This window comes from Balaenoptera physalus, assembly GCF_965194825.1.
Source record: "Balaenoptera physalus genome assembly, chromosome: 9".
Classification (NCBI taxonomy): domain Eukaryota; kingdom Metazoa; phylum Chordata; class Mammalia; order Artiodactyla; family Balaenopteridae; genus Balaenoptera; species Balaenoptera physalus.
Genome location: NC_138888.1, coordinates 10,323,681 through 10,338,773, shown reverse-complemented (window position 1 = coordinate 10,338,773; position 15,093 = coordinate 10,323,681). Strand labels below are relative to the sequence as shown.

Genomic DNA, 15,093 nt, shown 5'->3' with positions numbered 1-15,093 from the left:
TCTGCTTTAGAGATGAAAGTAAAAAGGTCTTTGAAAGTGATTCAAGAAAGGGGAAGGTACAACCACTGTTACTTCCAAATTCATGAATTCACATTTTCCCAATTTTCTTAATAGAATGATTGGAAATTGAAGTGTTTTATTTTAATTTTGGCAGAGGGAGGGCTTGTTAGGGTAATTGGGAGAGAGAGAAGCCAATTGAAGGTTTTTTGCTTGATTAGAATGAAAGAACTGTGAATGGTGTAGCTGCTTCTGAACTTGGCGGATTGAATTTCCACAGTGGTTTTAGAAATTCTCTACAAATGGAATCCTTTTAGGCATGTAAAGTGTTGATTGTAGCATCATTTGAAAGAAGCATGGTTTAATGGTAAGGGCTGGACTTATCCTGGACTTGGGAAGTCTCTGCTTAGGACGTCTCTGCTTTGTTAGCCCACACAAATCCCTTTACACCTTATACCTCAGGACCCCTTGACAGGTTCTCTCTCCCAGTGATGGCAGGTATCCTTCTCATCAGTATATTCAGTCATCTTTACATTTGTTACAGCATCTGTGTGGAGAAGGAGAACATTGGGTATCATGTCCTAATTTTAATTTAGATAAACCTGTGACCTTTTTTCTTGATGATTTTACAATATTGCCAGTTTTAAATCTCCCTAAACTGAAGATTAAAAAGAAAAATGACACCATGAGTAATCTTGTCTATTCATTTCTGGATTGAATTTATTTTTTAAATGAATGTTTAAATACATTTTACCCAATTAATAATAACTTAGTGAAACTCACCACTTTTTATCTCATACAGTACTGAGCACATGTCTTACATGTAGTAAATATCCAGGAAGTCTTTGTTAATGAGTCAGGTAAATGCAGACTATCAGCACTTTATCCTCCCACTACATTATTAAATCTTTACACTGAGAATGTACTAATTTTTTCCAGTTGTAAATTCTTGTTTTGACTTAAAATTGAGACTACATCATAGTAGTCTCAATTTGCTGATGATGGTTGTCTAATAACTAAAATCCCATCAGATAAGCACAAATCTACTTCTAGCTTATTTATAGGAATTATAGATGTTGGGCTTATGAAATAGAAAATACTTATCCTCCTCCTGTTTTCAAAAGATTCAAATTTATGATAAAAGAACAAAAAAGCTTAGCTGATTTCTGTTGCTAGTTAAGTTTATAATGACTACCACCTGAAAATCATGTGTGACAGTTGAAATACTCCCTTACTCCCACTAGAGGGGGATTCCTTCCAACTTAGGTAAAAATGCTGTTAGATACAACATGAAAACCTCTGTGTGACATTGATCTTTCGTTTTTATTAAATTGAAGTTAATCTCATGTTTTAAAAATCAGCTGTCCTTCTGTAGGTATTGCAATTAAAATCTTACGGAAATAGAAATTATAAAGGATACTGAACTAGAGTGCACATGTATTTAAACCATAGTGCTTTTGAACAAACCGTAAATTTTTAAAAGTTGCTTTAATTAAACTGGTTAATACTTGGGAATTTCAAAACATCGCTTTGAGCCCTCCTGGAGATAAAATCTAGGGTAGAAGATGAGGCTGACCTTTTGAGATCCACCTCCTTACTCCAATCCCCAAGGTCTGTCTTCATCTCTGTCTGCTGACATACCACATGGAGAGTTCCTAAATTCCACTTGAAAGTTTTGGTTTGCTATCATCTCAAGTTGTCCAATATATTAAAGCCATATCTTTAAATAGATTTCTATTTGCCATTGAATTTTCTTACTACTTTGACTTTTCGTACTGTGTTAAGCAAATGCAGAACTCACTCTGGAGATGATCTTTGCAGATTTAAACATATAATATGTTTTAAAAACAATTCTATACATATTAAAATATCATATCAAGGGTGAATGTACCTAACACTGAGGTATGCAGGTATGAAGTATGTGTATAATTCAAGAGTAAATGTCATATTGTGTTTATAGTAGCTAAGATTTGGTGAATTTGTTGCTTGTGCTTTTCCTTAACTAAAGTTTCTGATGTTGATTAGAAGTTTTAATGTAAAAATATTTGAGGTTAGTAACCTAGTGTTGTGAAAGGCAGGACTTAGGAAATTCAAACATATGTAAATTGCAAATAACTGGGTTTTTTTTTTTTTTTTCCTTAAAGACTATAAGAAGATCTTGTTTCTAAATCTAACAATTAGCTTTGGAAATCTAAGTGTAAACAGAAATGCTGTCAGTGAATCTTATAATGATCTTGTGCTGTAGTTAGCCAACATTTCAGTCTTTAGCCTAAAATCACATTTGGTGTCAGCAACACATGGTTTTCATCAAAAGTAGGCTGCTCGTCTTCTCAGTACCAATCATGCGTTTCTCTTGCTTTGTGCACCAATCTCTGTCAGGTACCAGGTGGTGGGTGAGCGTCACTTTCAGTAGAGCAGTTGGAGAGTACAGTTTGTTTCCTCATTTCTTCTGTGACCCCTTTACTTTCATACTGGATGACAGTCTTATTGCAGTGATCTTCCTTTCTGTATTTTCTTCCCCCCAAGGGAAAAATCCAATGTTTTTTTTATAGCAAGATACATTGGATAGCCTGTATGTTTTCTACTTAAGTGTCTACCACAAATGCCTGATTTTAAGGTGTTTAAAACTAACAGTGAGGGATTTCCCTGGTGGTCCAGCGATTGGGACTTCGCCTTCCAATGCAGGGGGTGGAGGTTCGATCCCTGGTCAGGGAGCTGGGTTCCCACATGCCTAGAAGCCAAGAAGCCAGGAAGCCAAGATGTGGAGCAGAGGCAATATTGTAACAAATTCAATAGAGACTTAGAAAATGGTCCACATAAAAAAAAAAAGAAACACTAACAGTGAAGCCAGGTAGTCTGACATTACTGCCCCACCTCCACTGTCTTCCCCAGACACTTAAAAAATAATTCTTATTTGTTCTGTTGCTTTCTTTCCTTGCTCTTTTCCATCATATACTGGTACTTTGTAGTAGTCAAACTTAAATGCTTTATACACCAGACTGAATAATTAGGTTTAAAAAACAGTAATTATCAATACACGTCTTGTTCCACACAGCTTTTAAAATTCATGTTAATGAGCTCTGTCTTCTAACGCATAAGACTGACAGGCAATTTTGAAGTTTTGCCATCATTTCTCAACTTGTTGCTTAGACTCTGTCTGCCTTTTCCTGAGTATTGCTTTCAGGACGTCTTGCTCTGCAGCATTCCCGAGATTCAGGACTACCCACTCTGATGTGAATGAGACAAGAAATTACTAGCAGCTTCACAAGCATGATGAAATTGCTCTATGGAGCATAGCTTTCCCCTCACTGACAGTAGAAGTTCAAAAAGTATACGCAGCATCTTGTGATTTAAGTGAGAGGCATGATTCTCCTAACTTCCCAGATCATTCTGAGGAACTTACACCACCACTTCAACACGATAGCAAACATATTAATTTGATAGGTGCTCACCCTGTTATAAAACCGGAAGCCAGGGCAGTGACCTGGATTTATACCCACTCATGAAGAGACTCACAGATCTCTCTTTCTTGACACCTGACATAAATTGAATGCCAGCTTTCTCAAAATTCTTAGTTCTGGGCCACGCCTGTGCTCTGGTGTCTACGGTTAGACTCAAAGGAGGTTTTTTGATAGTGCCTAAATTATTTTTTTCCTTATGATTTCAGGTTGAAGTCTTGACCTCGGAGGATACTGCCTTTGGACTCAAGGTGTGTAGTCTGATGCAGCCTGTTGTATAGGTTTCATCAGCTCCCCTAAGTGGATTGGAAGACTCAACAGAGAGGGCTTGTGTTTTTCTAATCAGATGGAGAGGCCCTAAAGTCTTCCAGAGTTTCAGATTTCCCTGTTATTGGGATTAGGATTAGATTATGGTAGTATTTTCTTTTCCTTCTTTCTTTGTTGTGGAGAATATGAGACATAGTATAGGAGACCAAGAGTTTCATTTAGTAGTAAATGGCTTTCAAATTTGAATGGGCCATGGAATAGAATTTACTGAAATTCCCACACCCCCAGGTTGGGGGCTGTGAAATTCAACCACTGAGTGGTATCAGAGTGCTGTGTTTAGTTCATAATTCTAACTTCATTCATTCTTTTATTTATTATCCCTGCTTCAGATATGTATTGGACCCTTGTGTTCCAGTCACGACTAGATTAAATCTCAGCTCCTGCCCTTGGGCTGCTCACAGTCAGTTTGTAGGTATCGGCCTATAAACAGATAAATTAGCCTGTGGTGTGGTTGTCCCCGTGCTGAGTTACGCCAAGGATGTGGAGTGTGGTGGAGTTGAGTGGGAAGGCATTCTCGGAGGTTGATCCCTGGGCAGAGCTTGAGGGCTTGGCTTGTATTTAGGCAAGAGAGGACAGGAGAAATGAGAGCTGTTTTCAGGTCAGAGGAGAACCATGAAAAAACTCAGAGGGAACTAAAAGTAGTTAAAGTCTGCCTCTGTGGCAAGCTCTAGGGTTGAAAAGGTTAAAGATTTGAATTTTATCCTACAGAAAATGCGTAGCTATTAAAAGATTTAAAGTCAAGTAGTGGTTAGATTTGCAACCTAGATAGATGATTTTGGCCACTTTGTGGAGGATGGATTTGCCAGAGACCAGTGAAGGGGTTGACTAGGTCAGGTGAAAGATGATGTGGGCCAGAGCTGGCATAGTGGAAGAGGAAAGAGATCCTTAAGAAGTAAGTCTGCAGGACCTGATGATCACAGATATGCAGGGTAAGGAAGGCAGAGGAGCTGAGGGTGAGATCAAGGAATAGATTGGCTACACTGAAATACAGAGCACAGACGGAGGAGTCACAGATTTTTAGAATCATAGTCTTCCAGACCTGTAGTTCTTTTTATTAGATTTACTTGCCTTTTGTACATATTTGCTAGTAATTCTTTTTTTTTTTTTTAAATAACATGTATTTTAAAGTATTTGTTTTTATTTATTTATTTATGGCTGTGTTGGGTCTTCGTTTCTGTGCAAGGGCTTTCTCTAGTTGTGGCAAGGGGGGGCCACTCTTCATCGCGGTGCGCGGGCCTCTCACTATCGCGGCCTCTCTTGTTGCGGAGCACAGACTCCAGACACGCAGGCTCAGTAGTTGTGGCTCACGGGCCCAGCCGCTCTGCGGCATGTGGGATCTTCCCAGACCAGGGCTCGAACCCGTGTCCCCTGCATTGGCAGGCAGATTCTCAACCACTGCGCCACCAGGGAAGCCCATTTGCTAGTAATTCTTAAACCATGTAACTAAACTGGTGAGAAGTACTTACTAGGGGAGCCTGACTTTACTCTCATATAGTTGTATAGAAGGACAGCCTAGGTGCCATCAATTACTTTGAAAATCACAAGTTTCAGAGGGTAGTTGGTGAAAACTTGAGAGCATAAGGTACGGGTACTCTTACCTGACTCCTACTTTCCCTTCTAGATGCTTGGCATTTTGTTAGTACAATCAAATTAGTTGTGCTGCAAGTACAGGTGGATGACATTGTAATACTACCAAAATCAAAACTGTTTAGAGGTTATAAGCTTAGCAAGGTATTACATTATAAATAAATATAAATTAAAAGTAAAAAGACATTAACACTTTATAAATATTTAAATATTTGGTAAACTAACTCAAGTTTTATATCCTTAATTTGTTTTTTTTGCCTCTATATCTACCAAAAATTACTAAAAGAAAGCTAATTATAAATAGAGCTAATTTGGTATTTGCAGTATTTAACATATGGTCATCTTCTGAATTTTTCATTGTTTATTAAATACCCAGCATGCATGCAGAATATTCACTGCATATTTAATAAACCTGTTCTTATGAACTCATCTCCACAATCCTTCATACTTATATTGAGCATGCAGCAGGATTGTGGAAGATTATTGTACCAGCAGCTCTCATGGCTTGCCCCACTCTGTAAAGGCTTTGCATTTGTTTTATGGCTAAACTAGCAGATTGCTTTTGTAGCCTTAAATTCAATTTGTAGGAACACAATTTGAAATTTTTTTCCCATGATTGAATGATTTTTAAAGAATTAGATGCTTTTCACTTTTGCATATCTACTCAAAAGTGTTTACACATGTAACTATTATCTGTAAGTCAGCAAATATGTTTTTATCTTGTTTCTTAAAAGGTCTAGGTGTTCAGTATTGGTCAGGTTTTTGAACACTTATTCGCAATTGATCTTTGTTCCTGTTTTTGTGTACACCGGGAAAAATAACTCAAATCTGACTCACTGGTAACACCTCAGTGGCATCATCTTGCTGGATGTGGAGTATGTGTCTATCCCATATACGTCTCTGATCCTTTTAGTGATCTTTAATGTGCCTTTGATCTTTCTTTACTTTCTTTTTTGGACACTATCTAATTACTCGTTTCTTGTATGCTTCGTTTTCTCCCAAGTCGAACTAAAATCTACAAACTTAATATTTACTTAATATCTACAAGCATGAATTCGTCAGTCTCAGTGGAAAATGACTTAACTGTGTTGGGACCCAGAGGTGCAAACAACCTATTTCTGTTGATGAGTGTGGTGAAACTATAACCCAGGAAAACAATTTTGCAGTCATTCAGAACTGTCATGCCTATTGTGGCTGTTTTAACATTAATTTTTTAAAGCTAATCTATGAGGAAGGAAGTATCTACGCTCTTTCTTCTTCTCCACAAATCTTAATTTTGCACAAATCCTGATTCATTGTTTTATTAGGCTTATCTCAGTCAAAGGTAACTTAGAATTTGAAGAATTTGAACATTTCAACTGATTTCTCGTGGTTCTGAGTTTTGTAACTTCGGCGGTTGTTTCTGTACAGGTCTAGTAAGATGCTTAATTAATTTAAAATTATGTATACTTCTCACAAACAAGAATTTCAGTGAATAGAAGAGGTGTTTCAAAATAAAAAAATGAGCAAAGATATTTGGAAAGGAAAGTTCTGCAAACTATAGACTGCGGATCTTGACTTCAGCTGTGATCAGGACTTGAATGTATTAAAAAGTTTATAATTCTATAGAATAATAAATCAGGAATCTCTGGGGCAGCCAACATGGGTTGGTTCTTTTTACAAGATAAGTACACCTTCTATGTCATTAATATACTAGGTAAAGCTGGTAGTGATAATGAGACGATAAATCAGCTAAGCAGATATATATATATAATTATATTGTTAAACATAGAAAAAGGCTAAAAATTTGACTTCATTGCTTATGAGTTCTACAAAGAAATTTATAGTAGGGAAGTAAAAGAGAAATGAGTGAAATATCTCTGGGTTGTTAAAAAAGAAAAACTATGTAAACATAACTTTTCCATACATTTCTTAAGAGATCTTATCAAAATCTAAATAAATCACTTAAAAATTTCATGACCACAAATCTTTTGCCCTCTCATTTGTTGTATATAGCTAAGTCAACAATTAAAAAGAAGCAAGATTTATTTCACTATTAACTTAAATATCTTTGCTAATCTAAGTTCTACAGTTACACTCATTGAATTCATTGTCATTCTAATGCATTTCATTTAAACAAATACCTGTGGAATAAACATACATGTTTATTTATGTGTTGGGAATGCAGTGGTAAGAATAATAAACCGTTGCTTCTGTGGACCTTACATCCTTTTTTTTTTTAATTATAATAATATTTATTATTATTTTTTTGGCAGCGTTGGGTCTTCATTGCTGCGCACAGGCTTTCTCTAGTTGCGGCGAGTGGGGACTACTCTTCGTTGAGTTGTGTGGGCTTCTCATTGTGGTGTCTTCTCTTGTTGCCGAGCACAGGCTCTAAGCGCGAGGTCAGGCTTCAGTAGTTGTGGTTCGTGGGCTCTAGAGCACAAGCTCCGTAGTTGTGGCACACGGGCTCAGTAGTTGTGGCTCGCGGGCTCTAGAGCACAAGTTCAGTAGTTGTAGCACGTGGGCTCAGTAGTTGTGGCTTGTGGGCTCTAGAGCACAGGCTCAGTAGTTGTGGCGCACGGGCTTAATTGCTCCACGGCATGTGGGATCTTCCCGGATCAGGGCTCAAACCCGTGTCCCCTGCATTGGCAGCAGGTGGATTCTTAACCACTGCGCCACCAGGGAAGTCCCAGACCTGATATTCTTGACACAACTTTTGGAATGATCTTATTCCAGGCAGAAAGTCTAGAAGAGATGCAAATTTATATTCTCCTTTTGTATATAATTTTTTGCTACTCTATGGTATAATTGCTTTAATTGAATCTATTTGTTGTATTCTACAAAATGGAATAGAATTCCAGTTTGACTTATAAAACTTATAAATGACAAAGGGATTAGTCATCTGTAAACAAAATTTGAAAATAAAAGTGAAATTTATTTTGTCTTTTTAAAAATAAGGTACTTTTAATTGTGGAAAATTGTCTAGGTGGAGGATCATATTTGGCAGTGACTTCAGTTACCTTTGGACTTATTCCTTTATTTTGACATCTGACCATTATGAAAATCATCTGTATTTTCCTCCTCCATATACAAGTAAAAGTTATGTTGCAGTCTGTGTCTATCTAACTGCTTGTCATAAGGTCTAAGAGGGAAATAGAACACAGCATTGGTAGCGCATCTCTGAATGGGCTCCCTTTACTAAGTAACCAAAAAAGTGACCGTGGGGAAAAGTGGGAGGAGGTTCACTTGCTGTTTTTCTTTTCTGATCACTTCAGCTTACAGGAGTCAGGCCTGATCAGTTCTCACTGCATATTCTGGTCATCTAGAACTGTGCTGTCTAATAATGGTAGTTACTACCATGTGTGGCTATTTAAATTTAAATTAATTCAAATTAAATTTAAAATTTATTTCTTCAAGTGCACTAGCTAGCTACATTTCAATAGCTACATGCTGTTAGCAGCTACCATATTGGCATAGTGCATGTACTTGAAGTGCATTTCCAACTTGAAAGAAAGTTCTGTTGGCCAGAGCTGGTCTAGAAAATAAAAGTTCCAAGTATTCATAAGACACAGACATTGTAACATAATACATTTCACAATTAGAATAGAAATTTTTTTAATTGATAGAAAATCCTGAGGATTAGAGCAGATTAGTAGAGAACAGAAGGAATTTGCTCTTTTGGTAAAGTAGCATAAAGCAGAGGGGATGTTCTGTTCAGTAAAAAATATATATAAAAAATATAGTAAAGTTGGCATTTCCCATTGGATTTTGAGAGTAGAAAGGTTTTAAACTGGGTCATGAAATTAGGCATCCTTCTGGTTCTGACTGTTGTAATGTGTCATTAATTCATTGATTTACCTGGGGTTATGCCTGGGGGCTAGGAGTATAGTATTTCAGATTTAGAATGTTTAGCTTCACGTAATAAGAGATTCTACCTGTTCAAATATCCTTTCTTTATTAATGTAACCACATGAAAGCATACATTAATATGTTTGTGGGTTTTTTTTCTTCTTGTGAAGCCATGTTAACTTCGGTTCTTCTAAACTCTTTCCATCTTCTTACCAGGGTGTGTTTTCTAGTGAATTTACTTGGCTAACTCTCTAAGAAGGGTGTGAATATAAGTTAGGTATAAAAGTATATTTAGGGTAACAATGTCGTTGAAATGAAACCAGCAAACATTTTCTTTATGAAGTTCATAATCATATCAACTCATATTACTTTTCATAATATAAAAGATTTATTTTTGCATTTACAATTTTTTATTTAATCAAAATCTACTAGAAATCCTTAGAGGAATAAAGGACCAAGCTTATTCTTTACTGTTTCAGCCATTGAATCTAAGTTAAAATGAGAATATATATATTGGTAAAGCAAAAGAATTTTCTGTTTCTCCGTAGAAGAAAGACTGGAGGAGGAAAAAGAAAATCCATAGCAGTTCTCAAGTCTGGATTTGGGAACCCATGTTGAGTCCTTCCCGTCTTTTGTTAGAGAATTTCCCAGCCTCTCAGTCTGCCACCTGCTGGTGGTTCAAACACTTACATGTTTGATTTTTAAATAAATCTGCTTTTTTCTTATTTAGGAAAGATTTGGGGGAAATGTTCTATTTACACTCACCTGAAATATTTTGGTGCAGTTTTACTTGTCATGTTTAATTTTATTTTTAAAAGCTATTTTAGCTTCTTTTTCAACTCTGTCTTTAGAGGATTATGTGAATATAAAATTTAGAAAAGACAGAACATTATGAAGGCCAAAGCATATGCCACTAAGAGATAAAGACAGACTTATGAAGGTCTTGAGGTCTTGAGTGCCATGAAGGGGGTTACTTGGCAGTTGTTGTGGGGGGGCAGGAGGGTCTTCCCTAATTTCTGAATTTGGATGAAACATGGAACAGCAGGCCTGCCCTGCTCTTTTGTAGTTAAGACTACTTAAGTGGAAGTGAGTAGACCTAGAGTTTACTTTAAATCATAGTATAAGATTGGAAAATTGATTCCTTGCTCTCACTAAGGTTCTTTTCAGCCCTAAAATGCCACAGGTCTTCTGTATTCATTAGGTCAGACCTTCAATTCTGTGCTCATTTACTCTTCTTCTGATTTCTCCCTGCGAGTGCTTACTAGTTTAAGCTATTTTCATTGTGTTGGGGGAAATATAAATATTTTTGTCCATAAACAAACATTCCCAATGAAATAAAGCCAGGCAAAGATTTAAAAAAGAGAAAGTATAGGAATTTTATTTTCTGCCATCTTTAATCTCCTGTCCTAACTTCCTTTGGAGCCTCCTTGACTAATTCTAGAGCCTTAGATTCATGGGTCAGTTATTTGTTCATCATTTTCTCAAAGAGGAAAAGTACTCCAAAATATTAATTTATTTTCACAATGACTAAGGCTGAGGGAGGTAACATGACTGATTTTAAGCCCTATTTAGTGGCAAAGTAGGGAAAAAATTCAAGTTTCTGCCTCCCAGGCCAGTGCCCTTTATACAGAATTACAGCAATGCTTATTTTTAGTCTTCCCAGTACTGGAACTGTAGATTAGATTGAGTCTTACAGTATTGACATTTTTACAGCTTAAATTGCCAACAGTGTTGGCAGTTTCATATGACTCAATCCAATGTATTAGGGCTCTCCTATATCATTTTAGATCTGCATTCAGTAGTGAAAACACTGTTTTTCTTTAAAAGCGGTTTATCCCAATTGCAGTGTGTATGTGCATACTAGTTGAAATATCAGGTGATCACAAGATGTTTGTGGAATTTAATTGGCATGAAAGGACTCTAAGCCACATAGCCCAATGAAGAATGTGTGATGTTTCCAGAATAGGCTCTGACAGTATATAAAAAATCAGAAATATTCATCATGACCACGTGGGTTCTTGGTGTGGTAGGAGCTCCATTTCTTCTAGACCAAATGCCCTGTCAGGTGATGGTAGAGGGCAGACTCTTTGGATGGACTTACTGACTGTACGGCGTGGGTCACTAGATCTACTAAGTATATTTGTACAGAAATGTTTGCCCTGATGGTGGTGAATATAGGAATGTGAGTGGAGGCTAGCGGAGTTCATGCCTGCTTTTGTCAGACTTACATTGGCTTTTAAGAAAAGATGTTAGGAATTAAGCACGGCCCCAGGTGCTGTGGATCTCAAAAGTGATCTTTTTAAGGGAGGGGAGGAGTTATGCTCGAATGAAAGCTTATTTACTTGCATATTCTGGCATTTGATTGACTCTGTTTTTCTGCTGGGACATTATTTTGGCACTCTTTTTTTGAGGACTTAATTTCTAGTAATAATAAAAATGTGCATATATTCTCCTTATCCCCACCCTGAAACACCTGTTCATTGGGATGTGTACAAATAATTAGAGACATGTCTCTGGGCTTGCCTAGAAAATTCCTTAGCATAGAGTTACTGTGACCATATTAATAATCATCAAGCTGCTTAAGATTTTGTTGGGAAGAAGCAAAGAAATTATTCTAGGGGAGATGGGGGATGATTTTGATTGCATGTGTTTTAAGTTCTCTCCTATGCCAAATTTTAAAGCCAGTTTTGTTTCTTCAGATGGTGAAAACCCTCCTCCTCCCTTAAATCTGGCTTTTACTCAAGTCATGTCAGTTTTTGCAAGTCAGTTGAGAATGTCAAAGTGACTGGTGTTGAAAGAGCCAATATGTTGGAAGATGTTTAAAGCCAAGTAGAACATTTATATGAATTAAAGAATATATTAGGATATGATTTTTAAAAATCATATTTGAAAAAAAAAACCTGTTGAATTAATACTTGCATACCAGATGTATCACTGATAAATACTTGTAACAGATACTCCCCAATAAGCAATAAAATTACCACTTTACAACTGAAGTAATCTATCCTGTGGGTACATTTGCAAAGATATGCCAACGAAAATACATGCAGAGTTCTTGAAGTAATAATGCAAATAAAACATTTCGTATTATAATTTTAAAACAACAGGATTAGGAAACAAAAAGTCTGGGAGACTATTTGTTGTGTCTAAATTCTGCTTTTACTCTGGTCTTTTGACAGTTGGCTTTTTGATATTGTATAATTACCTTAGTGTCTTTGTGTGTACTGAAGGACTGAATTGTCTGACAGAGTTGTGGTTGAAAATCGTACAAATTCTAAATAATAAAAGTAATAAGTATATCTTGTTTGCTTCATTGCAATAATTGCCTATTTTCATACTTTCCTGAATTCTGCTGGTGTCGTGGCTACCATTGAATCACAAAGTAGAGGGTTTTGCCATGTATAATTTATTCATTTGTGCACAGCCAAAGCATCCGTGCAGTGTGCAGTGATTGTGTGGCCCTGTGTGCCAGGTCACCGAGACTTGCTGCTGTGATTCGCTGCCCACTTTGCCCAGCGAGTGGGCACTGGCCTCCAGCTGAGCGGGAAAGCCTTCTCTCCAGGCCAGAGCATACCTCAGGTGTGGATTTCCTTTGGTCTTAGATGGAAATGTGAAAAGGAGTGATGAAGGTGAGGAAGGGAAAAGTACAAGGAATAGTAGGTCTCATGCTCTATGTGATCGAGATAGAGTAATTAAATCCTACAGGAAATTTCATTTACTTCTAGCTACACATTGCAATTTAAGGCGCTCAATTGGCTGCTTCCTAAGAAGCTACATACATTTTTATAAGAAATTCCTCTTAACTTCCCTCCACTCTTCCCAAATTAAATTTTCATTTCAGGATGACTTTTTTGTGTCTCACTGAAGCGGGGGAGAGGAGGTGAAGAATGGAGTAGCAAATGAATACATACTATTTAAAATGAGAATTCAGGACTTCCCTGGTGGCACAGTGGTTAAGAATCCGCCTGCCAATGCAGGGGACACAGGTTCGAGCCCTGGTCCGGGAAGATCCCACATGCCGCACAGCAACTAAGCCCGTGCGCCACGACTACTGAGCCTGTGCGCCTAGAGCCTGTGAGCCACAACTACTGAGCCCGTGCACCTAGAGCCCGTGTTCCACAACAAGAGAAGCCACCGCAGTGAGAAGCCCACGCACTGCAATGAAGAGTAGCCCCCGCTCACCGCAACTAGAGAAAGCCCGCGTGCAGCTACGAAGACCCAACACAGCCAATAAATAAATAAATTAAATAAAATGAGAATAAAATGAGAATTGGATATAGGCCTAGATTGGATATTACACATTAAATATCATGGTAAAATCAATAAGCTTATAAAAGTATTCAAACAAATTTCCTGAACATTTGTCAGAATTTTAAAATATGTATGTTTATTTATTGTATCTTAAATTTGTAATTATGTTCTTCTAAATTTCTCACATTATATCCCTATTTTTGTCTCATTTAATTTTTAATCCCCTTATCAAGATGTAAGCATAGTTTCTTTATTCGTGGTAATGTGTTAACCTGTATTTAATATTGTCATAGTTTTAAAAAAGTTATTATATACAATTGCAGTATAAGAACAACAGATATTCAATTAAAAAGTACTTCCTGTGACAAATGAGTATTTTGGAAAGAAGCTGGGAAATCCTGATTTTTAGGATGCAGAAAATATCTTCACCGTGTAGACATTTGAAGGGCTTCAATTTTGATGGAAAATAAAAAATTTATTAAAAATTTAATATTTTGTTTTACCTTATGTGAGTCATGAAGTAGAACTAATGACATCATTCATGAAATGACTTTGTTTTTTGATTGACACTGGAATTTTTCCTTTTGCGCTATTTAATAGTATGTGCAAACATCTGGAATCACAAGTATTATAAAGACATGCAGGTGCATGTTGTAAATAGTTCCCGCTTGTGCACATGTATGTGTACATTCTTTTCTTTTACATAGAATGTATGGAGAAGTTGACCTCCCTAAAGGATAAGTCTGAAAAGGAAGGAAATGGAGATCTGCCAGGCTTGTTGGCTAGAGTCATGGACAAGAGCAAGGCCTGTCTGAACTGCCACTCAGTTTTTATTCTGCGAGTTTGCAGGGTTGGTGATTAGAGTGGCTTTCGCCCAATTATGCCGTGATTATTCTGCTGCACTGTAATTGACTGGGGAGATATGCTAATACCTGTCATTTGGGATGATAAAAGATGAGCGGGGGACGCAGTGCATTATTTAGCTGGCTGTGTGATAGATGAGGGGTGCGCAGAGTGCTTTAATTGCTGAGAAGAGAGGTTAAGCTGAACGAACGGATGAATTAGAAATGAGTTTTTTTATGGCTTGTGGAAAAGTGAAATAAAGGAAAATGTGCCTTAAACTAAAGCAGCAGATAGAAATGAGCACGACGAAACTAGATCCAGGCAGCTTGCTTTATCAATTTAAATATTAACGAAAAATGTTTAGAGTTCAGTAAATAATAATTGGAAGGAGAATATACAATAGATTCTCATATTAAGCAAAAAAAAAGTTGTTAAAGGAATTGTTTTTATTTGAGATGACAGTATTTGTGATTTGTAACCTCTTAAATTCATACTGTATGTTAGATTATACTGAAACGTAATATGCAACTATTCTGAATTGCATGCTTTGTGTCTTTTGAATGTTAGCTTAGAGGTATCTAGATTTCTTGCGCCTGTGTATCTTTCAGTAAATGCAGGCAGAGGAAGGCAAGAAAGAAAAAAAAAAAAAAGAATGTTTATATATATACCAGGAAAATGTAATGATATAATTGGTGAGAGAGAGTGTATAGCTAATTCTTAAGTGACAGGATTGAAGGCAGCCAGTGGTACAGTTTTTACATGCTGCACACTTAGGTATTGGTATTTTTATGGAAAATAA

General features: G+C 36.8%; 1 protein-coding gene across 8 annotated transcripts in view; it reads left to right on the top strand.

Annotated features, from left to right (window-relative positions):
• The window catches only part of ARID1B (AT-rich interaction domain 1B), a 405,685-nt gene that overhangs the window by 235,041 nt on the left and 155,551 nt on the right, over window positions 1–15,093 (top strand). For 5 of the 8 annotated variants that reach the window (XM_082475518.1, XM_082475513.1, XM_082475516.1 and 2 more), the window contains exon 5: window positions 3,665–3,706. The exons of the other annotated variants lie outside the window; for them this stretch is intronic. In XM_082475518.1, coding sequence (XP_082331644.1) covers window positions 3,665–3,706 — 42 coding nt within the window. The remainder of the gene's footprint in view (window positions 1–3,664; window positions 3,707–15,093) is intronic. 8 annotated transcript variants of the gene reach the window in all.